General features: G+C 43.0%; 2 protein-coding genes across 6 annotated transcripts in view; one reads left to right on the top strand and one right to left on the bottom strand.

The window, feature by feature from the left end:
* The window catches only part of ACSBG1 (acyl-CoA synthetase bubblegum family member 1), a 65,771-nt gene extending 62,823 nt beyond the window's left edge, over positions 1 to 2,948 (top strand). For all 4 annotated transcript variants that reach the window (XM_033237407.1, XM_033237535.1, XM_033237477.1 and 1 more), the window contains one exon: positions 1,783 to 2,948. In XM_033237407.1, the coding sequence (XP_033093298.1) occupies positions 1,783 to 1,868 (86 nt within the window). In that variant the 3' untranslated portion in view covers positions 1,869 to 2,948. The remainder of the gene's footprint in view (positions 1 to 1,782) is intronic.
* Positions 2,776 to 24,945, bottom strand: IDH3A (isocitrate dehydrogenase (NAD(+)) 3 catalytic subunit alpha). 2 transcript variants are annotated; one of them, XM_033237851.1, is made up of 11 exons: positions 24,842 to 24,945; positions 18,697 to 18,759; positions 16,323 to 16,406; positions 13,495 to 13,609; positions 11,934 to 12,121; positions 11,339 to 11,472; positions 10,136 to 10,238; positions 9,967 to 10,031; positions 8,528 to 8,612; positions 7,329 to 7,481; positions 2,776 to 4,371 (listed from the first exon to the last, which is right to left on the bottom strand). In XM_033237851.1, exons 1-11 carry the CDS (start codon positions 24,866 to 24,868, stop codon positions 4,288 to 4,290), a joined length of 1,101 nt encoding a protein of 366 aa, XP_033093742.1. In that variant the 5' UTR covers positions 24,869 to 24,945; the 3' UTR covers positions 2,776 to 4,287. The 2 variants fall into 2 exon arrangements, with proteins under 2 accessions (XP_033093742.1, XP_033093818.1); XM_033237927.1 differs by lacking the exon at positions 24,842 to 24,945 and adding an exon at positions 24,346 to 24,364.
* Between the last annotated feature and the right edge of the window lie 205 nt (positions 24,946 to 25,150).

Raw genomic sequence — 25,150 nt, 5'->3', positions numbered from 1 at the left:
AGGCTGGAGTGCAATGGCACGACCTCGGCTCACTGCAACCTCCACCTCATGGGTTCAAGTAATTCTCCTGCCTCAGCCTCCTGAGTAGCTGGGATTACAGGCGTGGGCCACCATGCCCGGATAATTTTGTATTTTTAGTAGAGACGTGGTTTTTCCGTGTTGGTCAGGCTGGTCTCGAACTCCTGACGTCAGGTGATCTGCCGGCCTTGGCCTCCCAAAGTGCTGGGATTACAGGCGTGAGCCACTGCGCCCGACTGATACGTGCTAGAACTTTCTAATCTGAACATGACATTTAACTTGGCCTTGACTATGGGACTATTTTCCCCTAAAATCACAATGGAACTACCAGGCCAACACCAAGGCCCTGTTAGTGTTCAGGCTGGAGTCATGTGGTTCTAGGGGTGAGACTACTGTGATCTTCTGGAAAGTCAGCTTGTGTGATAAAGGGATAAGGCTGTTCTGGAACACTGCCTACAGAACCAGGAGAGGGCTCTAGTGCAGCCTCAGCTGAAGTCACTCTTGGCTGTAGTCAAGAGATGTTCGTGGGGTGTTCATGGAACAGGGTAGGTAGAAATGGTTATGCCAGTGTGATTCCCTCAAATTCATTAAGGCTGAACCCAGATGCAATTGTCTACAGCAATGCTGAGCTGCAATCAGAGACCTTGAGCTTATCTGACTGTCTGCTGCCAGCACACTGAATGCAAGGTCAGACAGACAGAAGATGTCCTCGCTAAGTAGTTAATACAATGATTTTAATGCAGAAAGTTTCCAGTTACACAGTCAAGAGTGAGTTAGGCACTTTAAGCTACCCAGGACCTCAAATCAGAGCTCTTTCAACCTTGTTTTTGAGGGGGTAAATCAAGTTCAAGAAAAGGAATTAGGGGAAGACCTCTCATAAAGACCATGGCAGAGGCTCCCCATAACCTGGACATCCCCTGCCCCCATCACAACCATCAAAGCATAATGTTGTATGAACATGCAGAGGTGATGTGTACTAGTTATCTAATATATTGCTGTGTAACAAATGACCCCAAAAATGTAGCAGCCTAAAGCAATAAACATTTATTATCCATATTTCTGTAGCTCAGGAATCCAGGAACAGCTTTGCTGAGTGGTTCTGGCTTGGCTGTCATGGGATTACAGCCAATATGAGCCGGGTGCAGTCACTTGCAGCTGAGGGTCCACCTCCATGCTCACTTACGTGGCTGTTGGCAGGCCTCAGCTCCTTGCTGGCTGCTGGCCAGAAACCTCTGTGTGTGGGCAGTGGGCCTCTCATGGCTTCCTGTGTGTCCTCACAACATGGCAGCTGGCTTGCCCAGGAAGAATGGTCCAAAAGAAAGCCCAAGACAGAAACCTAGTCTATTTTTTTATTGCTTCAACAATTTATTCATTCAAGAGACAGAACAAATAAATCCATTTCAGAGAAAATGGACTGAGGATCAAAACTGGGTGCAGGTCAAGGATAAGGCAGATGTAGCTTATACCACTTTCCTATGTATATAAAAGAAACTGCAGTCTTTTATAACCCATTCTCAGAAATGACATACCAACCCTTCATCTAAACTCCACGGCCCACAACCAATGGTATAACACAGGAGACTACACACAAGCCATGTGAATACCAGGAGCCATCACTGTCTTGGAGGCTGGCTACTGACTGTCCTGATTATCTGGCCTAATTCCTGAGTTATATATAGGACTCACTGAGTGTAAGTCTTTACCACACACATTCTCAGAATTCTCAGAGAATTTCTCACTCATTTCTTCTCATTTCCCTTTTAGGTCCCACGATGAAACTGAAACGGCTCACAGTTCTGGAGAAGTACAAAGATATCATTGACTCCTTTTACCAAGAGCAAAAAATGTAGTCAGGGCCCATGCTTGCAGTTTCTACAGAATAGAGGGCAGGCGTTCCGAGCCTCTTCCTGAGCCCCAGGTCTCTTCAGTCTGGACACAGGCATTTCTGGCAAGTCTGTTAGATCTCCAGGTCAGGGCACAGCACTGGCTCCACATTTACCAGGTCTTACACCAACAATAGCTGACAATTCCGACAAGCTTCACATGTGGGTAGTTTTAATTCAGTTTAAGTATTGCTTTTTGTTCAGGTGACAAATGAGGTCAACTCTCCTTCCAGAATGAAAGGGCTGATAATTTTTGGCCTTAGTTCCAAGTAGATTAAAAAGCTGCTAGCTCACATACAGGACAGCCAGCAGCAGGCTGTGGAGGGGGTGGGAGGGAGATGGCTGACACTGCTCGTGTGCGCTGCAGGAAAAGCAATCAGTTACAACTTACCTAGCGACCTGACTTACTCTGGAATCGCGGTGGGCATCGCCGACCCTATTATTCCATTACCAGGCACTCCTCTGCCACACACATGCCAACTGACTTGATGCTTAATAAAACTGCTGCTGCTGGTTTGATTCTATTTAATGTATAATTTGAATATTAAACCTTTTAACAGAACTGTCAACAAGGACCTGATTTTTTTATCAATTGAGCAGGTGGGACCAGTGCAGACAGTAGTGGGTATTTAAGTCATAGGACCGTGCACAGCAGGCGTGCGAGTGACCATTAGTGCCCTGGAATAAACAAAGGTGCAGGATGGCGTCAAGTGGAGCATTCTCATAAAAACAGCCAACTCTACGTTAGCCTGTCGCCACCAGACCACCCCACTTCCACTCTGAATATGGGAAGCAGCCATTCTCAGTAGCAAGCTGAGCCAAAATGACCGAAGGCATCTGAACAGGAAACCGGTAGAGAAAGCAAACATCTCAATCAGTTTTGGAATTCTTTATTACTTTGAACCCAAGAGCCACTGATAACTAGCTCAATCCAATGAAACAGAGAAAGCAGCAGCTTAAACAAAGGAAAATACATTTAAGATTATAAGTCTGGTTACAAGCTTAAAAAGTGATCCAGGCAGGAATATCATTGCTAAAAAAAAAAAATCCCCTTGTGACCTGGATACATTTTGCAAAGCCACAGGTTTGCAATGTTACACAAGGGCCAAGGGAGGTCATGAGTTGTCTTTGGTTGTGGGGCCAGAGGGTAACTGTTCATGAAAATAGTGAGTGTCTGAAGATTAAGAAAATCATGCTGCAGCAGAGGATAAGGGAGAGGAAGGCAGGAAGGGAAAAGAGACACCTGAAGGTCAAAAGCTGAGCCCAAGCCTAAGCCCAAGCTCAAGCCCCAGCATGGCACAATTTTGTGAATTAACTCAGGCTGAGTCGCCTCCAGTCTTTGGAATGTCATCTTGTACTGCTGATGCAGAGGGCAGTAATTGGTGCTCTGGGATAGGAGAAGGGGCAGTTGTTGAAATACGAAATTAACAGTCAGCATCCCGAGTTCCTCAATTGGAGCCAAAATACATGTGTTCAGGCCTTTAAGCAGTATCGCCCCCAGAACTACCAGCTGTAGTGTGGTCCATTCCCAAACAGCAACGTGCAAGAATAAGTTTACAATACACTCAGCCCTTCTGGCTTAAGATCGGGGCTCAGAGGCTGTGACAACTCATGATGCTGAAAATGTATCCAATGAAAATGAAGTACTAGATCTCTGCTTCATTAAAAGCTCTTGGAAAGAGTATTAAATCTCAAGACAACAAAATAATTGAATGCACAATACATTTGTGTTTTTGTATCCAATATATTATCTTTGTCATTAACAAAAATTATATCTCTCATTATATATTTCTCGGATCTGAAGTTTTTATTCATAATCAGTAATTTCTGTAAAGGACAAATCTGTCTCTATTTTCCATATCATTTAGAAATATACCACATTCACTCTTTTTGATGTGAACTTTCCCAGGAAATTTCTCTTGTGCCCATTTAGTTTTATAAGAGTGTCATTTTGTGCTATTACATCAATATCCTGTTTTATTTCCATTATGTTTTTCAACAACCAAAGAAAATAAGGTTTTTCTTAAAAAGTTAGACATTTTCTCTTATTAATTCTGTATCCTGATATTTACAGCTGAAGATAAACTATTTTAACTTAAGTGTAAAATGGTTTAGAATAGCAAATGATACAGTCCACTCAGAGTTTACCAAAAAAACATTTACCAGGTAGACACTTAATAAATAAAACAAGCACTTGGAAAAAGTTCTTTGAAAACAGACCTAGGGACATCCACCTGCATCTTGTGCGCAGATTTCATTAAGGCCAGATCTAAAAATGTACTGTCAAGAAACAAGCGAACCAATGCATACATACGTAGGTATTCTAAATAGAGGTTTATGTGGTGTCCATTTAGAGTGACTGATGCAAATACCAGTTGTAGAACCATTAATCTAAATCTTTCACTCGGCGACAGATTTCCTCTGTGAAGTCTGAGCATTTTGCATTGCCTCCCAAATCTTTTGTCAAGCTCTGAGAAAAGGAAAAAGCAAAAATAAAAGATGTATCCACAAACTAAACTAAACCAAGAAGATTTTAAAGCCCTCAGTGAGATGCCACCTGGGCAAGCTACTTGGCTGCTCTTTCATTTAGTTCCTCATTTCCAAGTGAGGAACCACTCCACCACCATCTACCCAGCCCAGGAGGATCGGGATCCAATCTCATAGTGTATACAACGCACTACGCAAAGAATAAGGCGCTCTTGATGCAAAGGGAGGCAGGGAGCTTTACCAAAATTTTCCCTTTGTTCACACAATGGACCCTAATACAGATCAGTTGGTCATGGATATTTAAATAAAAGCAAATCTAAACAAGAAGTTTCATAAAAATCCTTGGGAAATATGTCTCAGGAATAGACCTGAGACATATTTTGATCTATTTTTGTTTTTATTATTATTTTTTGAGATGGAGTCTCACTCTGTTGCCCAGGCTGGAGTGCAGTGGCACGATCCCAGCTCACCACAACCTCTGCCTCCTGGGTTCAAGCGATTCTCCCGCCTCAACCTCCCAAATAGCTGGGATTACAAGTGCATGCCACCATACCCAACTAATTTTTGTATCTGATCTATTTTTGTGGGCTGGGAAACAAATACGAAGGAAATATTTAAATCACTAACTCTTTTTTTATAAAAAAGAGATGGGGTTTCACTATGTGGCCCAGGCTGGTCTTGAACTCAGAGGCTAAGGTGATCCTCCTGCCTCAGCCTATAGCTGCAACTACAGGCATGCACCACCACAGCTGCCTAAATCATTAACTCTTAAACCTCCCTCTTTAGGAAAGAAAGCCTCCCATACAACCGATCTGTTCTACCAGCTTATCCTTTCTTTCCTGCATACAGACCCCAATATATTTAATTCTCTTTATCTTTCCATCCTACACAATAAAAGGGCTCACTGTGTAATTCAGGCACCTCTCTACTGGGCTGTAGATTATAACTTCCCAAATATAACTTTAAAGAATAAGAAAATCATATGACCTCCAATGTGATTATCAGGCTGTTAAAAAGAAGCCTGAATTTCTTGTATTTTGGCCTCACGATATAATTTCAAATTACAGAATTCTTTTTAAAAGAAGGGACCAACTTTGAAGATACTATGCTAAGTGAAATAAGCCAGACTTAAAGGACAAATGCTGTATGATTCCACTTACATGAGGTACCTAGAGTAGTCAAATTCATAGAGACAGGAAGCAGAACGGCGGGTGCCAGAGGATGGGAGGGGGAAGGGAAAGTTACTGTTTAATGGGTGCAGAGTCTCAGTTTGAGAAAATGAAACTGATCTGGAGATGACTGACGGCGATGGTTACATTACAATGTGAATGTACTTAACATTATTGAACTGTATACCTAAATATGGCTAAAATGGTAAATTTTATGTTATGCATATTTTTCATAATTTTTGTTAAAAAGGACGGGATGAGTCTTCAAGTGCATTACCTCCTCTCACTTTGGAAATAACCCGCCACACTTCTTCCATGGGCCACAGTTGCTTACGGAGGCAGAGAAGCTTGTTGGGTAAGACCCAGACTGGGTGTTAATACCAACTTGGTCATTTAGGAGCTGTAAAACCTTGGACAAATTATTTAATCTCTCTGTACCTCAGTTTCCTCATCTATAAAATGGAATTACAGCATTTATTTCAAAGAGTTATAGAAAAACTTTGCTAGGCCGGGCACGGTGGCTCAAGCCTGTAATCCCAGCACTTTGGGAGGCCGAGACGGGCGGATCACAAGGTCAGGAGATCGAGACCATCCTGGCTAACACGGTGAAACCCCGTCTCTACTAAAAAATACAAAAAACTAGCCGGGCGAGGTGGCGGGCGCCTGTAGTCCCAGCTACTCGGGAGGCTGAGGCAGGAGAATAGCGTAAACCCGGGAGGCGGAGCTTGCAGTGAGCTGAGATCCCGCCACTGTACTCCAGCCTGGGCGACAGAGCGAGACTCCGTCTCAAAAAAAAAAAAAAAAGAAAAAGAAAAACTTTGCTGAGATGATATATAAAGAACTTAAAAGTTGCGTAAGTATTCAATTAATATTAGTTACTACTTTTATAAACCTTCTGGATTGCTTTTGTATTATAGATGCACATAGTGTGACATATAAGACTATTGTATTAGAGGCACATCTGCATCTGTATCTGCCACTAGATTCCCAGCTCCTTGAGGCTCAGCATGTTACCCTATTCATCATGTTATTCTTCACACCTTATAAGGTACACTCAATAGACGTTTGTTATGAAGAGGAAAAAGTTGTCTATAAAAATCAATGAACTTGGCTGGGTGCAGTGGCTCAGGCCTGTAATCCCAGCACTGGGAGGCTGGGCGGGAGGATCACTTGAGGTCAGGAGTTCGAAACCAGCCTGGCCAGCATGGTGAAACCCCATCTCTACTAAAAATACAAAAATTAGCTGAGCGTGGTGGCATACGCCTGTCATCCCAGCTACTAGGGAGGCTGAGGCAGGAGAATTGCTTGAACCAGGGAGGTGGAGGTTGCGGTGAGCCAAGATTATGACACCGCACCCCAGCCTGGGAGACAGAGCAAGACTCTGTCTCAAAAAAAAAAAAAAACAAAAAAACAAAAAAAAAACAATGCACCTTGCCAAGGTCACACAGCTAATAATAGAATAATTGGGCATGTATCTGACTGATGCTGGCTCCCAAACCACTGACCTTTCCACTGTACACTGATGTCTTGATGTCAGATGTCAGTGCTTCTTAACTTTTTTTGGATGAAATATCTAGATCCTCACCTCAGAAAATGCACACATGTGCACACATACCCTGTTCAATCTGGGACCCACATTAAGAATCCTTGTTCAACATCAAATGCTTGGGCCCGTGTGAGAATTATTATCTGTCACTGTCCCTTTCACTCAGATAAAACACATGGAAGCAATGCATTTTACCCAGCACAAGTAAATCAAGATTCCTGTTACCTTTCCATCCTTAATTGTAGCAAAACATGCGGCCTCAATTCTTGCAGCATGGTCAAAAAGTCCCATGTGGCGCAACATCATCACGGCACTGAGCAGGAGGGCTGTGGGATTCGCCATGTCCTTGCCTGCAATGTCTGGAGCTGTCCCATGAACCTACACATCGGGAAAAGTAGCATCATCAGGGGAGAGACAAGAACTAACAGTCTTCTTCTGGGAAAGCTGGAGTCTTAATCATCTTTCCTCAGCAATAGAAAATATGCACTGAAAGCTACTGTGTGCAATTCATCTGATACGGACTGAAGAAATAAAATCTGGGTTGGGCGTGATAGCTCACACCTATAATTGCAACACTTTGATAGGCCAGGAGGATCACTTGAGGTCAGGAGTTCAAGACTAGCCTGGGAAACATAGTGAGACCTCATTTCTACAAAAAAATTAGAAATTAGCCAGGTGTGGTGGTGTGTGACTACAGTGCCAGCTACTTGGGAGGCTGAGGCAGGAGGATTGCTTAAGCCTAGCAGTTCAAACCTGTAGTGAGCTATGATCACACCAGTGTACTCCAGCCTGGGTGACAGAATAAGGACCCAACTCAAAAATAAATAAATAAATAAAGACTTGGAGCAATAAAGAGCTAAAGTAATTTTTTTTTAAGTATAAAAATATAGACCAACAATCTTTTTCAGTCAATTTTTGGTAAAATATTTTAAGTAAGGAAGGATACATAACAAATATCTGGAGGGAAATGAAGAGATAAACCAAACATATATATATGTACATATAACAAACACAGGCTGGGCGCAATGGCTCACACCTGTAATCCCAGCACTTTGGGAGGCCAAGGCGGATGCATCATCTGAGATCAGGAGTTCAAGAACAGCCTGGCCAACATGGTGAAACCCCACCTCTACTAAAAATATAAAAATTAGCCAGGTGTGGTGGCACACACCTGTAATCCCAGCTACTTGAGAGGCGGAGGCAGGAGAATCACTTGAACCTGGGAGGCAGAGGTTGCAGCGAGCCAAGATCGCACCACCGCACTCCAGCCTGGGTGATGGAGCAAGACTCCATCTCAAGAAAAAAAAAAAGCATTTTGTTTTGACAATTTGAAAAACGAATTAAAGCGTACTTATACAGATAACTCCTCCTGCGTTCATACACTGTTCTGACCTGAATTCTGTTTCAGGTGTCAGGGTCCTTACCGACTCAAAAATTGCAACCCCATTGGCTCCAATGTTGCCACTTGGTGTCACACCAAGACCTCCGATCAATCCTGCACACAGATCACTAGGGGAAGAAAAGCATTTCAAAGAATGTTTTGAAAAATAAAACATCTCACCTAGCACCCAGATTTTAGTTTTTAATTATCATTCTCCACTAAAAGGAACTAGCGTTCCTTGGATAAATGGCTGATTCCAGGGCTGAGGTTAGGAAAATACAGATGAGCTTGAGCATCTTACTGTGTCAGAAAGCAAGGCAAGGTTCAAAGAACGAAGGGCTGTGTCAAAAGGACACAGGAGACATGGTGAAGGGATCCCCACCAGCCGAGTTAGGACAACCTAGGCATCAATATTCGTGATTATGATGGATATATCACTGAATAAAACAGAAAACCATGTCCACAGCCAGGCTCAGTGGCTCACACCTATAATCCCAGCACTTTGGGAGGCCAAGGTGGGCAGATCACTTGAGGTCAGGAGTTTGAGACCAGCCTGGCCAACATGGCGAAACCCCGTCTCTACTAAAAATACAAAAATTAGCCAGGTGTGGTGGTGTGCACCTGTAATAATACCAACTACTCAGGGGGCTGAGGCAGGAGAAACACTCAAACCTGGGAGGTGGAGGTTGCAGTGAGCCAAGATTGCGCCACTGCACTCCAGCCTGGGGGACAGAGCAAGACTCTATCATAAAAAAAAAAAGAAAGAAAGAAAAACAAACCCATGTCCATATTGACAGATAAACAAGAAGGAAAAACATTCTTACAGTTGTGTGCCAACTCATAAATATAGAAAAAATGGCCTTAGAAAATCACCATTTGGCCAACATCTTATCTCTCTCTCTCACTGTGTGTGTGTGTGTGTGTGTGTGTGTGTGTGTGTAAAAGAGAGAGACAGAGAGAGAGAGGCACAGACAAAGGAGGAGAGGAGGAAGAGGAAGGGAGCAAGGAGGAAGGGAGGGAAAATGGGAAGGAGTAATAAAGTAAATGTGATAAAATGCTGACATCTGGGGAATGTGGAATCTGGGTGTTGAGTACAAGGGAATTCTTTGTGCCATTCTTACAACTTTTCTGTAAGTCTGAAATTATGTCAAAAATTACCAAAAAATAGTAACAACGACCACCCACCTACCTAGCTATACATAACAAAACCTTGAAATCAATCAATTAATGAAACATTTAAAAACTGGGAAGAGTGAGCTAATGATTAGGGAGAAAGAGCCCAGTGATGATTTGGCAAATAAATGAAGGAACAAGCCACCCAACATGTAATAATTCATATCACAACCTGAATTGTTAGAATTCAATTCATACGTTGTAACACTTTATTTTATAATACTCAATTGAAAATGTTAAGCCATAATTATGTTAGGATGTTTATAAGTAAATTATAGGCTAAAATAAAAAGGTTGCAGCCAGACTCACCTAAGGATGTCTCCATACAAATTTGGCATAACAAGAACATCAAATTGGGAAGGATCTTGTACCATCTACAAGGAATACATTTGTGCATTTAGTAATCAAAATCTACATCCCCACAACACACACACTATTCACCATAAAAAGTAGCAGGTAATTGTGAATATATACTTACATTCAAACATACTGTATCAAGGTACATCTCATTAAATTTAATATCTTTACAGTTTTCTGCAACTTCCCTGCATTTTTGTAGAAAAAGCCCATCTGACATCCGCCTGTATTTAATCAAATAAAAACTGCTGAAAAAAAAGTCTTACAGAAAGAAAAGAATCAAATCAAAGAAGTAAAGTAAGTTCGAGAAATTTAAGTTCCAGAAGCCAAGCTACCTGATCTCAATTACAATAAAATTATTTCTTAGGTAGTTAATAAAATATAAGCTGAAAATGTTTTAGGATCCTTCTGAATGTATAAAAGGGTAAAAATATAAAATAGTTTGATCATAATAGAGAAGACTATATTTTTATAGTGTTGTCTAACAAGAATGAAGAAATATCCACTAATATTATTAAAACTGCTTTCAAAGGTTAACATAATAATTTAAATAGTTTTACTGTTTTGCATGTTCAATGCTTCTCTTAGGTTAGGAAAACTGTTAACATATTCAGAGGACTTCAACAGCCTCTGGATGAGAATTTAAATGGCCAGAGTACTACTTTCAGCCTCCCACTATTCCACTTCTAAAACGTATGCTATGTGGCCTCTGCTGATGGCCCCAGCATCTGGGGACCCAGAGGCTCCAGCTTCCTTTCCTGATAACCCTCAGTCCCTCCTTGAGCTTCCAGGACCTGAAACACCGTCCCCTCCTCATTTGCTCCTGTCATTCGCCCAGTGAGGCACAGTAAACAGGAGACTCCAGGCCGGGCACAGTGGCTCATGCCTGTAATTCTAGCACTATGGGAGCCCAAGGCAAGTGGATCAACTAAGGTCAGGAGTTTGAGACCAGCCTGGCCAACATGGTGAAACCCCATCTCTACTGAAAATACAAAAATTAGCCAGGCATGGTGGCATGGGCCTGTAGTCCCAGCTACTCGGGAGCTGAGGCAGGAGAATTGCTGGAACCTGGGAGGCAGAAGTTGCAGTGAGCCAAGATCGCGCCACTGCATTCCAGCCTGGGCAACACAGACTTCGTCTCAAAAAAAAAAAAAAAAAGAGGAGACTCTGACAGAAGAGAGATGTCGGATCTTTGGATTGCTACAAGGTTCTTTTTCAAAGATATTAGGAATCAAGGAGCAAGCGGAAGAGGAGAAAGGGAGGCCCTGTCACTGCTGTCCCACAACAAAGCAAGATGGGGTGCCGGTCCCCACAAGGAGCTCACATGATGTTGGCTTTGTGCACCGCCGTGACGTTGCTCCGGTGGTTGTTCCGGGCATACTCAAAGGCAAACTCAGCAATGCGCTTGCTCGCCCCCTCGGTGATGAGCTTGATACTCTGCACAACTCCATCAACGATCTGCAAGAGAGGAAGTCCCGCCTCGCTGGAAAGCGTGTGACAGCAATGCCGTGGGAGACAGAGGGTGGGGAGTAGACAGTAACATTTGTGGCAAGCCTGCACAGTGCCAGCTAGCATGACTAATCACACACACTGCTATGTCAATGGGGTTCATATTAACTCCAGCCATAAGAGGTATTACGAGCCCCGCTGCACAGATGAAGAAAGCTAAGATGCAGGGACAGTCACCTGCGGAAGAGCATACCTGTGAAGTGAGGGATTCAAAATTCACAGGGCATATTCCCAAGCTTGTGACCTGAACCACCATGCCTTACATCTGTTTGAGTACTGTCAGCCAGACACCCAGTACCAAGACAAACACCCACAACTCCTCACAGAGATAAAGCAGTTCTGTCTCTGGGGTCCCAGATGCACAGAAAGCAGCCCAAGCAGGAATAAAAAGGAATCTGGAGTGAACATACCACATGCTCAATTCCACTGTATTCTCCTTCTGTGTTCTCTCGAATGGTCACAATATTTACATCGGTGTAAGGGGTTTTATAGCCTTCGATAGAGACACATGGCCGAACATTTGCGTAAAGGTCAAATGTTTTGCGCAGCAATAAATTCATAGATGGGTGACCGGCTGCTATTGGGGTCTTCAAAGGGCCTGTTATACAGAAGAAAACTCAGATGACGCTAGAAGGCATTCTGGTCTCACGTGTGACCTACTAGCCCACCTAGGCTACCTTGTGAAATGTGTTCTGCCTCTAATTCACTCTCTACCTGAGACTCAAATGAAGGAGGAAAACTTCCTCATGGGAGCTTTCTGAAATATGAACTGCATTTCTTATCTTAAGAACTTCCTGAGGATCAAGCATTGTAATCATGTGCTTGACATGATCTAACCTTTACCATCAACCTGTACAACAGCAACTCTGTTACTGTCATTTGAAAATGAAGAAAAAAGAAAAAAGAAACTAAGAATAAAAAATTTGCCCAAGCCTTCTAGCCAGTAAGTAGCAGAGATGAGATTCAATGTTGGTTCTGTCTGTGGTTTTAAAGCCTATGCTTGCCGGGTGCGGTGGCTCAGGCCTGTAATCCCAGCCCTTTGGGAAGCCAAGGCAGGCGGATCACTTGAGGTCAGGAGTCCAAGACCAGCCTGGCCAACATGGGGAAACCCTGTCTCTACTAAAAATACAAAAATTAGCTGGGCATTGTGGTGCGTGCCTGCAGTCCCAGCTACTTGGAGGCTGAGGCAGGAGAATGGCTTGAACCTGGGAGGCGGAGGTTGTAGTGAGCCGAGATCACGCCACTGCACTCCAGCCTGAGCGACAGAGCAAGACTCTCAAAAAATATAAAAATAAAGCCTATGCTGAATTTAAATCTACCCCATGCTAGTATTTTTGAATCATGGCCTTAAACATGTATTAATTAAAATAATGATAAAAATGTAGGCCAGGCACAGTGGCTCAGTCAGGCCTGTAAACCCAGCATTTTGGGAGGCAGAGGCAGAAGGATTCCTTGAGCTTAGGTATTCCAGATCAGCTTGGGAAACATACTGAGACCCAATCTCTACAAAAAACTTTTTTGAAAATTAGCTGGGCATGGTGGCACACCTGTAGTCCCATCTACTTGGGAGGCTGAGGTGAGAGGATCGCTTGAGCTCAAGAGGTCAAGGCTGCAGTGAGCTGTGATCACACCACTGCACTCCAGCCTGGGCGACAGCGAGACTCTGTCGCAAAAAATAATTAAAATAAATAAATAAATATACAAATGTAAAAATTAAGCAAAAGATACATATAGTTCAAGATTAAATAGAGATACTGTTATTTGGTATCATCCAGTAATACTTTAATGCTTTTACTGGGGGAAAAAAATATCTCAAATGAATAAAGCATTTTACTGTGAGTAGTTTCTTCATAAAAGAACAGCTTTACTTTCACAGAAGGCCAGGCCTTATTCAGTTTAAATGCATAAATTTTCAAAACTAACCCCTGTAGCAAAAATCTATAAAAACCCCGGTCTCTACTTCAGTGCTACCTTTCAAGCCCATCTTGTTCTTATCCATGGACTCTTTAGCCTCTGAAGGGATCATCCACTTTCCTCCGGGTCCTTGAATGGCAGTGACGTTCCGCTCCTCCCACTGAATAGGTGCCTAGATGCCACATTACAGAGCAGTGAGCTGGAGAGACTTAAAGGAAACTGACATTCATACTGCAATGATGAACAAACTTATTCAACTTTCAACTTTGTTTTTGAGACGGAGTCCCGCTCTGTTGACCAGGCTAGAGTGCAGTGGCACGATCTTGGCTCACTGTAACCTCTGCCTCCCAGGTTCAAGCGATTCTCTTGCCTCAGCCTCCCGAGTAGCTGGGATTACAGGCACATGCCACCACACCCAGCTAATATTTTTTGTATTTTTTTTTGTAGAGATGGGGTCTTGCCAGGCTGGTCTCAAACTACTGACCTCAGGTGATCTGCCCACCGCAGCCTCCCAAAGTGCTGGGATTACAGATGTGAGCTACCATGCTCAGCCCTTTTTCAACTTTGGATGCGACTGCTAAAAACAGTAAAGGTCCAGAAAGTTCCTGGCATGCAAGAAGAGATGTCATTCTCTAGTAGGCCCAGAGGAATTATCCACATTACCTGTGCCCAGTCATCACTCCCAGCCACCACCTGCCCACTTATTTTTTTTCACAAGGGCTCTTAAGAGTGGCTATAATTAGAGTATCATAAAGAACAGAGGAATATGGTTCACAGGAACATTATATAGTACTGATACATGGATGAAACTTAAAAACATCATGCTAAGTGAAAGAAGCCAATCATAAAAGACCATATAAGATTCTATTTATATGAAATGTCCCAAATAGGCAAACCTATAGATATAGAAAGTAGATGAGTGGTTGGCTGCCTAGGGCTGGGGAGGAAAAAGGGGGAGGAGGTAGGGAGGGAGAGAGACAAAATGGGGAGTGACTGCATAGGGCATGGGGTTTCTTTTTGGGTGAGGAAAATGGTCCAAAATTAGATTGTGGTGATGGCTGCATGACTCTGTGAATGTACTAAAAACCACTGGATTGAAAGGTGCACTTTATAAGGATGACTTAGGCCCGGCGTGGTGGCTCAATGCCTATAATCCCTATACTTTGGGAAGCCAAGGTGGGTAGATCACCTGAGGTCAGGAGTTCTAGCCCAGCCTGGCCAACATGGTGAAACCCTGCCTCTACTAAAAATACAAAAATTAGCTGGGTGTGGTCGCGGGCACCTGTAATCCCAGCTACTCGGGAGGCTGAGGCAGGAGAATAGCTTGAACCTGGGAGACAGAGGTTGCAGTGAGCCAAGATCATGTCATTGCACCCCAGCCTGTGCATTAAGAGTGAAACAATGTCTCAAAACAAATGAAAAATAAAAATAAAAAATAAATAAAAGGATGAATTATATCTTGATAAAGCCGTTTTTAAAAAACAATATTTATTTTAAAAAATATATATATAGACCAGGCCCGGTGACTCACACCTGTAATCCTGGAGGCCAAGGTGGGCAGATCACCTGAGGTCAGGAGTTCGAGACCAGCCTGACTGATATGATGAAACCCATCTCTACTAAAAATACAAAAATTAGCCAGGTGTGGTGGCATGTGCTTGTAATCCCAGCTATTTGGGAGGCTGAGACAAAAGAATCACTTGAACCCAGGAGGTAGAGGTTGCAGTGAGCCAAGATCGCTCCATTGCACTTCAGCCTGGGCAACAAGAGCAAAGCTTATATATATGAAGTATAGAAATATATATACATGAAGTATAGGAATATATATATATAGGAGTATAGGAATTATGAAATCCAAATCAGATTCCATATATATATATGTATTGCATAACCTATGAATGTACCAGTTGAAGGTATAAACAAACATCTCTTTCTCTCTACCTACATCCTTCATGTGTGTACACACACATTTAACAGCCAGCACACAGAGCATGTCCTAGGACAGAAGTTCAGAGTCAGACACAGTGCTGGCCACAAGCAGCTTACAGCTGAATCCACTTACAGAATTTTAAAATTATCTACCTGTATCAAAGGCTCAGCTGTTAGAAGTAATAACACTCCATTCTTGATAACACATCAAAAACTTTATTTTAAAGAGATTATTTCAAAAGCGCCTATATAGATTTTTGAAACATCAATTCTAGTCTTTTTTTTTTTTTTTTTTGCAAAAAGGTGGGTGATTTGGCAGGGCTTAAAAGATCTCAAACCCAAGCAGGACTTAAAGATCCACAAATACTACAGTACTACTTTGATTACTTTACATATAACTGATGCCAACGCAGGAGTTTAAACTATCAACAATAGGAGCAGCCAGCCAGGTGCGGTGGCTCACGCCTATAATCCAAGCACTTTGGGAGGTGAAGGTGGGAGGATCGCTTGAGCCCTAGAGTTCAAGACCAGCCTGGGGAATAGAGCGAGACGAAAGGAAGGAAGGGAGGAAGGAAGGAAGGAAGGAAGGAGGGAGGGAGGGAGGGAAGGAAGGAGGGAGGGAGGGAAGGAGGGAGGGAGGGAGGGAGGGAAGGAAAGGAAGGAAGGAAGGAAGGAAGGAAGGAAGGACGGACGGAAGGACGAAAGAAAGAAAGAGAGAGAGAGAAAGAAAGAAAGAAAGAAAGAAAGAAAGAAAGAAAGAAAGAAAGAAAGAAAGAAAGGCAGTAGCAAACACTAAGACACACACTGTTTAAAGTGACAATCTGTGGAGATGAACAACAGACCTTACTAAATTTCATAGAAATGTATACAATGCATCCTAAAAGTTCACAGAATCCAACTGTCTAAGAAAACTTTTCAGTGAATCATCATTAAATGTATTTTTTAAGCCCACTTACTTTGGCAGCATCAAAAATCTTCATAACTGCAGCTGAAATTTCTGGGCCAATACCATCTCCTGGAATTAAAGTTACTGTCTGAACCTGAACATAAGAAATTATCAAAGAAGACAGTCAGAATTTTTATTTTTGAAGGCTTCAAAAAGAACATTTTGACAGAGAAATCCACTTTATGAGATGTCTCAGAAAGATTCAAATGCTGTTAAGAAAACAGATATACCTCCCCCAGGGTCATCAAAGGGGAGGCAGGAATCATCAGAGACTGTGCAATCCTGCTCTTTACCTGAGTTCAGAGGTTTTAAAAAGAACCCAAATGATACTCTTTACTTAAACGAAAATAAATTAAACTATCAAGTAGATTTCCTAATTGATATTTCTTTTCAGACAAGCTGCAAAGAGACCAATTAATTCAAACCTTTAAAACCAAAGACAACAACAACAACAAATTAACAATGTTCTCTCACTAAAATTTGGAGGGTTTCTCATGAAGGCAAGTGTTTTCCTTTCCTTTTCATTGTGATCCCGGAAAGCTTCTCATGCAACTTCTTCTTCAGCCTTGTAAAACACTTTCAGACACATCTCCAAAATATTACTGAGGTCTGTTTTGGTACTCAGGGAAAATCAGACTTTTTATCAAGAGAGCTTCCATTTTTTTCTTAGTTCCTCTATAAAACTATCTGCTTAAATCTAAGAGTAATCTACATAAGCTTGGCAAAGTTGATCTGCAACTAAAAAGAATAGTATCCGTCATCATACCTGCAAAGCCTGAGTCACACTTAGAATGACAATTATTGTTTTTATAATGTAACAGCAATGATTTACTCTAAGGCTTCAGGCAAAACGAAGCCAGCATTTCAAACGCAGAAATAAAAATACATAAGGGAGAAGATCAGCACCTCTTTTTCCATTTGGGAACCATATATTTTATTATCTTGGGACTTCACCCCACCTAGGGGCTTGGCTTTTTTTCAATTCTAGTTGCTTGAACTGCATTTAAAAGAAATCACTAATTCAAGTTTCCTTGGTCCTTTGCTTCCAATGATTGTCTGCCCAGATTGGTGGACTAATTATTTCTGATTTTTTTCTGTACAACTGAAGAGACATTTTTATTTTTTTCATTTTTCTAATTTTCAGTTTTTATTTTTTAGAGATGAGGACTCACTATGTTGCCAGGCAAGAGCACAGTGGCTACTTAGAGGTGTGACCACAGCTCACTGCAGCCTCGAACTCCTGGCCTTAAGCAAGTCTCCCACCTCAGTCTCCCACCTCAGTCTTAGCCAGGGCTAAGGCTCATACCAGTTTTCTCGGGTTGACGAAATCTTTAAAAAAATAAATATATTCTCTTATTTATTCAAAAATAATCTCCTCCATCAAGCAAATTTTTTTTCAAATAAATAGCCTGAAAATTAAATAATAGCAGACACCGCAATGATCATCTTATTCGCTTATCAGAATGCGTTTGAAATGCTAGCATGGCTATCCTCGAGCTTGAAGTGCAAGCCCTATCCTGCATTCTTGGCATAAGGAGAGCCAAAAGAACGCTTTGGCTGCTTCTTCCTGTTCTCCCAACATGTAATAATAAATGTCATCAAGTCAACAGAGAATCTACTTTTCTTCCACAATACAGGAAGTAAATGGAGGAAAAAAAGTACTATGGTCTTATAAATCTTACACGGCATAGATGTTATATGGGAGTAGAGGAATTACGAAATCCAAATCAGATTCCATAAAAGGTGGGGGCGGGGATAAAAACAAATAGGAAGTCACTGACCCACAGTCTTAGAATGTTCCAAAGATGTGGTATCAGCTTTTAAAGCACAGAACTCTGATGCTGGGAATTCTAAAAGCAGCAGATTTAATGAACAATAGATGATCTACTACTGCAATAGTCTACAAAGCCTATATAAGGAAAGTCCAAGCCTATAGGGCTTATAGATGTTCGAGGCATTCCTAATTGGCATTCCATCTACTGGGTTTAGGGAAGCTCATAAAATAACAATGCAAAGCAGGTTTTGAAGCTTCTCAACAATTTTCTCTCAACTTGTACAAGTTTTGAAAAAAGCTGTCTCACCGAAACAAGATTGTGAAATAAAATAACAGGCTCAAGGGTACTTTCTATCTATTTTTAATAAGGCTCCTTCAAGATATTAATGTGACAAACTTACATAGCCAGCTGTCAGACAATTCTTTCAAATGTGCAAGTAACCTAATAGATTTATGCATGTCAGTCAATAATTTCAACATACATTATAAATATGGCCAATTTTCCCTAATTTTAAATGAATGGAGATAAAATGCTATATAATAAATATATTAGAGCATCTTTCTTGAGAAACTTCTAAAAGGAAAAAATAAAAGACATAATTATACTCACACCACCAGTAAAACCTCTGGTCACCTGTTTTGGGTTGTGGAATGCCCCCAGCAGCCGAGAGACCTATATTAATATCAACAGAGAGACATCAAGCACAGAATTAAACCACACACAGTAAAGAAGAGCGAGGAAGTCTTGATGGTTGGTAATGCTGCAACTTGGCACAGATATATTCAGTAGCTTCCCAGGAATACAAATCTCATGTATTAGCTCAATGTGGCAAGCTATCTCAGATTTGAAAGCCTAAATACTCAAATTTTTACTTTAGATTGACAACCTAAGTACTATATATTTCAAAGTCAATTTAACTAATATAAGTTGTCAAATAAAAGATGTTGAAGGTAGAATAAAACTACTTTTTCAGCTCAAACATACGGACTTTTCTCAGATGAGTGGATCATTTTGTGCCAACATTCTTGACCATCAGGTCAATTTAAGGGTAACATATACTCTAAGAAAATAACTATTCATTTTAGAGCCAGGATGTTCCTCATGAAATCCAGAGCACAACTCACTTATTTCTTGTTGTTTTAGGCTTTTTGAGACGGGGTCTCCCTAGGTTGCCCAGGATGGAGTGCAGTGACTATTCAAAGGCACAAGAATAACTCGCTACAGCCTCCAGCTCCGGGGCTCAGGTGACCCTCTTGCCTCAGCCTCCTGAGTAGGTGGGATTACAGGTGTGCACCACGACACCTGGTAACTTGCTTATTTCATAAGGGAAGACACTGGTCCCAAAGAAAAGGATTTGCCTAAGGTCACACAGCGAATAATTAGCAAAATGGAAACCCACATACAGGTCTTCTGACTCCTAGTCCAGTGCTCCTTCAATTATACATTATATCTATTCTGTGAATATTAAGAAATTACACTTTATAGTAAAATCTAAGAAAGTTTATTTAATACCATCTGATGCCCATGCCATACAGAATAAAGATTTTAAATAAATTATTGTTTCTTCTGATAATATAGGTACTGTGGTCATTACTGTCAGTTTGCTGGGACTAGGAAAAGATACAAAAAATAAAATAAAAGTTACCCAGTAATCCCACCACACCAAGATATTACCACTGGTATGTGTTTTTTTTTTTTTTTTTTTCTCTCCAATTAACATTATCATATACCAGAAATATAAATTTTAAAGGTTTATTATAAACTTTAATAACTTAGTCCTTGAGAACAGGTACAAAGTCATACTACATTACTATAAACAATATAAAAAAAGAATCTACATAGACCAAAGGTATTAAAATGCATTAATTTTTTTTTTTTTTTTTTTTTTTGTGACAGAGTTTCACTCTTGTTGCCCAGGCTGGAGTGCAATGGTGCAACCTCGGCTCACTGCAACCTCCACCTTCTGGGTTCAAGTGATTCTCCTGCCTCAGCCTCCCGAAAGTAGGTGGGATTACAGGCATGCGCCACCACTCCCAGCTAAGCTTTTTGTATTTTTAGTAGAGATGGGGTTTCTCCATGTTGGCCAGGCTGGTCTCAAACTTCTGACCTCAGGTGATCCACCCACCTTGGACACCCAGAAGTGCTGGAATTACAGGCATGAGCCACCGCACCCAGCTGCATTAAATTTTTTTAAAAGCAACTTTTTCTCCTGCTAGATACATGAGCAAAGACACATTTGTTGTATCCTGTCTTGATATTTTTTTCTGGGGTCCGAACCTTTGCTGAAATATTTATTGGCATCTAACAACCAACAGCCAAAAAAGGTATGAATGAATTTTATTCTCTAATCTTCTGGTATCTATAGTCATGACTCTGCATTGAAAATAAGACACGGTCAAATCCAAAAGAATACTCTATGCCAAAACTATTGGCCAAAATGTTAATCCTAGGGCATGATTCATCTACCAGCGAGTGGGCTGTTGGAAGGGAGGCCATTTAAAGCCTACTTTGTGACAAGAAAATTGGCACGTGTCCTTTCTTCTCTCCCTGAACAAAAAAGAAGGAAAAGACATTCACACAAAACTCATGTCCTTGTGACAGAAGACCCAACCAACCAGCCTGGGCAACAAAGTGAGACCCTGTCTCTACAAAATTAGCCAGGTATGGTGGCGCACACCAATGGTTTCAGCTACGTGGGAGGCTGAGTCGGCTTGAGCTCAGGACTGCTTGAGCCCAGGAGTTTGAGGCTTCTGTGAGCTATGAAAATCAGCCTCTGCACTGCAGCCTGGGTAATGGACCAAAAAAAAAAAGGAAAGAATGAAAAAAACCAGACCAAAATGACTGACTTTAACATGTAAACCCATCCTAGCTGCATATGCTGGGGGCAGCAATGTAAACCCAGGAGAGTAAGGATTTGTGTTTTGTTCACTGTTGTATCTAGTGTCTAGAACAGTCCCTGGCTCATAGAAGGTAATCAATAATTTAAAAAAAAGCTGAGTCCAGCCTCAGTCACATCTCTACCTGAAGAGTTTCCAACCCAGCCGAATTAATACTTGCAATGATCTTCTTTTCCATGTTTGTCATCACTCTTGCATGATCTTAGAATAAAGTAGTACTGCACCTAAGTCATCACAACGACCCAGAACTTTAAGTAAAATAAAATTTCCCAAAGCACCATTTAAAGGTTACTTTGCGACAGGCAGAGAATGAAACTGACATGAGGTCGGGCGCCGTGGCTCACGCTTGTAATCCCAGCATTTTGGGAGGCTGAGGCGGGCAGATCACCTGAGGTCAGGAGTTCAAGACCAGCCTGACCAACATGAAGAAACCTGTCTCTACTAAAAATACAAAATTAGCCGGGCGTGGTGGCACATGCCTGTAATCCCAGCTACTCAGGAGGCTGCGGGAGGAGAATCACTTGAACTCGGGAGGCAGACGTTGCAGTGAGCCAAGATCCCACCATTGCACTCTAGCCTGGGCAACAAGAGCGAAACTCTTTCTCAAAAAAAAAAAAAAAAAGAAGGCCGGGTGCAGTGGCTCATGCTTGTAATCCCAGCACTTTGGGAGGCTGAGGCGGGTGGATCACCTGAGGTCAGGAGTTCAAGACTAGCCTGGCCAATGTGGTGAAACTCTGTCTCTACTAAAAATACAAATATCAGCTGGGTGTGATGGTGGGTGCCTGTAATCCCAGCTACTTGGGAGGCTGAGGCAGGAGAATCACCTGAACCTGGGAGGTGGAGGTTGCAGTGAGCCAAGATCATGCCATTCCATTCCAGCCTGGGCAACAGGAGCGAAACTCTGTCTCAAAAAAAAAAAAAACGGACATGAATTCTTTCTCCTCTCCCAGCCCAAAAAAGAGGAAAAAGACATTCACACAAAACTAGCTTATGTCTTTGTGACAGAAGATCTGACCAATCAGCCTAGGCAACAGAGTGAGATCCCCACCTCTACAAAAAAATTTTAAATATTAGCCAGTATGGTGGCACACACCAGTAGTCCCAGCTACATGGAAGGCTGAGATGGCAGGATTTCTACTGTATAGAATACTCATATACTCATATATATATACACACACACATATATATCACATCATTTTATTTATATAAAACCTGTAGAGATAGGCATTAGTGGCACTTTTCAGATGAGGAAACTGAGGCCAGGTTGATGGAGCCTGGACCAAAACCCTGAACTTTGGACTTCAGGTCGTGAGCCATCTTAATCCATAACTCATTTCCTTTTTTACCTCCAGGATCCAACTTAAAAACATGTAAATAATGTTGTACACGGGTTCTGAGATGCGTTTAAAAAAAAAAAAAACTTTTTTTTTTTTTTTTTTTTTGAGACAGAGTCTTGCTGTTACCCAGGTATGATCTCCACTCACCACAGCCTCCACATCCTGGGTTCAAGTGATTTTCCTGCCTCAGCCTCCCAAGTAGCTGGGATTACAGGAGCGCACCACCACGCCCAGCAAATTTTTGTATTTTTAGTAGAGATGGGGTTTCAACATGTTGGCCAGGCTGGTCTTGAATTCTCCACCTCAAGTGATCCGCCCGCCTTGGCCTCCCAAAGTGCTAGAGTTACAGGCATGAGCCACCATGCCTGGCCACAAACAAACAATCTTAAATGGAAACTCAACAGAGGAACTGTCCTGATTGAAACCGGCATCCAGTTCTGCACCTCCACCATCCTGGGGTCAGCCTCTGAGCCACCTTCTGCTCCAATCCCTAAAGTGAGAAGCTGGCCCAGAAGTCAAATGACTCTGCCAAAGGTCACACAGGGAGTACATGTCAGAGAACCTCATCGTCTGACTCCACAACCCAACACTTTCTGAATACCTACTATGAGGGTTTTTTCCTGCAGATCACACTAAAGGCAAAACAAATTTACCAGCACAATCATTATCAAGTGTTGCTTTAGTGCCTCAGTGTGAAGGCAAATGTACCTACCAAAGATGAATTGGGTATTTAATGTAAGTTCAGAGATTAAAGGACTGAGTTCAGTTTTCACAGTGACACAGAAGTTGCTTTACTTTTAGGAGCAAATGTGACATAAGCCTTATCAACACAAGCAAATCTGGGTCTGAAGAGCGTGACAAAGTAGAACCTAGTTATTGAACAAAAAAGCCAGTTAACGCCGGGCGCGGTGGCTCACGCCTGTAATCCCAGCACTTTGGGAGGCCGAGACGGGCGGATCACGAGGTCAGAAAATCAAGACCATCCTGACTAACACAGTGAAATCCTGTCTCTACTAAAAATACAAAAAATTAGCCGGGCGTGGTGGTGCGCCCCTGTAGTCCCAGCTACTTGGAGGCTGAGGCAGGACAATGGCGTGAACCCGGGAGGCGGAGCTTGCAGTGAGCCCAGATCGCGCCACTGCACTCCAGTCTGGGCGACAAAGTGAGACTCCGTCTCAAAAAAAAAAAATCAGTTAATGATGCCCATGAAAACCACTGTCTGTTGGATGACAGATAAACATATTGATAAGAAAGCTTCAGATTTTTGTGTTCCTTCCGTATATACCAAGTGCTTTCGCATACATTATTTTATTTAATACTCAGACAATTCCGTGATGTAAGTATAGATATTCAGAGATGGGCATATTAAGGCTTAGAGATGTTTAGCAATTTACTTAGGGTCACATAGTCAATCAGGGGAATGGCTAGGATTTAAATCTGGGACTCCTAAATTCCAGTACAGAGATCTTTTCATTAAATAACAGTGCATCTCTGGACCTCTCTTTAAACCGAAAAAAAGGGAGAAAAGTAGTATCAAACTTATAGAAAAATGTTAAATTGTTTATGGGTTTCTAGGGGACCACCCTTTCGTAGCAACAGGAGACTTGAGGCCTGATGGCCTGTACCCATAATTTGTTATGTGACCTTGGGAAATGGGAACAAAGACACCTAGGTTCCTCTCCCAGCTGACACCGACCTCCTGTGTGACCTTGAGCAAGTTCTTCTTCAGGCACAGGTTAGTTCCACTGAGAAGCTAAGGAACCGCACAGATGATCTAAAACCCTTTCCAGCTCCGGCATCTGAGCTGTCAAGGAGAGCTAAAGCGTTTGCAGGATTCCCACCAATGAAAGGTAAAAGGAAGGCTCTCCTGGTCTTTCTCTGAAGGTTCAGATGGTAATTCCAAGGTGTAAGATGCCCTATATCCTCTGAAGGGGAAATAGCTACAAGAGCACTAGAGGTCTGACTGGGAAGAGCGCCAAAGGGAAAACAATCTGATAGGGAAAAGGGCCCCAGGATTCTCTCACCTGGGAAAACCTCCCAAGCTCAACGCCAGTGCCCGTGGCACCTGCGGTTCCCCGGCCAAGAGCCGCGGAGACAGCGGATGAGAGGTCTGGATGGTGCTGAGAGGATCAGTCCGGCAGCAGGGCCGCAAGCCAGGGAAGCGGCCCGGATGGCGGAGCCGGGGCAGAGGTTCCCGTGACTCCCGGGCTCCGCGCGAAGCCTGTACTCTGGCCCGGGTGGATGCGGGTGATGGCAGCCGGGTCTCGGCAGGAGCAGGACCGGCGCCCCCCACCTTGACCTTGACGCCGTCCCCGCCTCTGCGCTGCTGACCGGGCCCAGGGCGGCCCATAAACTGCGAGCCGGCCACAGAACGCGGGGCACAGGCGGCCAGGATCGGCTCCCAAGCTCACCCCCCGCCCTGTCTGGCCTGCGCGCCCGCCCACACCCTGCACGCGGCCGGCTCTCCTGCCAGCCCTCGCGACCAGCCTCCCTGCCACACGCCGGCCGGCCAGCGCTCACCTTGGAGATCCATGCGGGCCCAGCCATCGCTTCCCCTCCTGGCTCCGCGGCGACAGCGGCAGCAGCAGTGCGCAAGCGCCCTCCCCACGCTCGGAGCCCGCCCCTGCACGGCCTCGCCCCCTAGGAGCCCCGCCCCCGAGACCGCCTCAGGATTGCTTCGCGCTCGCTCGCTGCCCCGCCCCTGGACATTCCACTGGCCAATCGCCGGGCTCCTCTCTCTGTGACTTTCCTGGCTGAGCGCCAGGCGGACCCGGAAACTGCCTAGCCGGGATCTCGGGGAAAGCTTCCTCCTCTCCTCCCTGGTTCACT

Source organism: Trachypithecus francoisi, unplaced genomic scaffold (assembly GCF_009764315.1).
Source record: "Trachypithecus francoisi isolate TF-2019V2 unplaced genomic scaffold, Tfra_2.0 Contig00110, whole genome shotgun sequence".
In the NCBI taxonomy this organism is placed as follows: Eukaryota; Metazoa; Chordata; class Mammalia; order Primates; family Cercopithecidae; genus Trachypithecus; species Trachypithecus francoisi.
The sequence above is the reverse complement of the archived record's forward strand: the minus strand, read 5'-3'. Positions and strand labels throughout refer to the sequence as shown.

Coding starts and splice junctions, on each gene's coding strand:
- IDH3A (XM_033237851.1), bottom strand. CDS start 24,868: ATGGCTGGGCCCGCATGGATCTCCAAG. Junction 16,407..18,696: donor CCAGAGGTTTTACTGGTGGT/GTGAGTATAATT, acceptor TCTTATGTTCAG/GTTCAGACAGTAACTTTAAT. Junction 11,473..11,933: donor ACAGTGGAATTGAGCATGTG/GTATGTTCACTC, acceptor CCTCTCTTGCAG/ATCGTTGATGGAGTTGTGCA.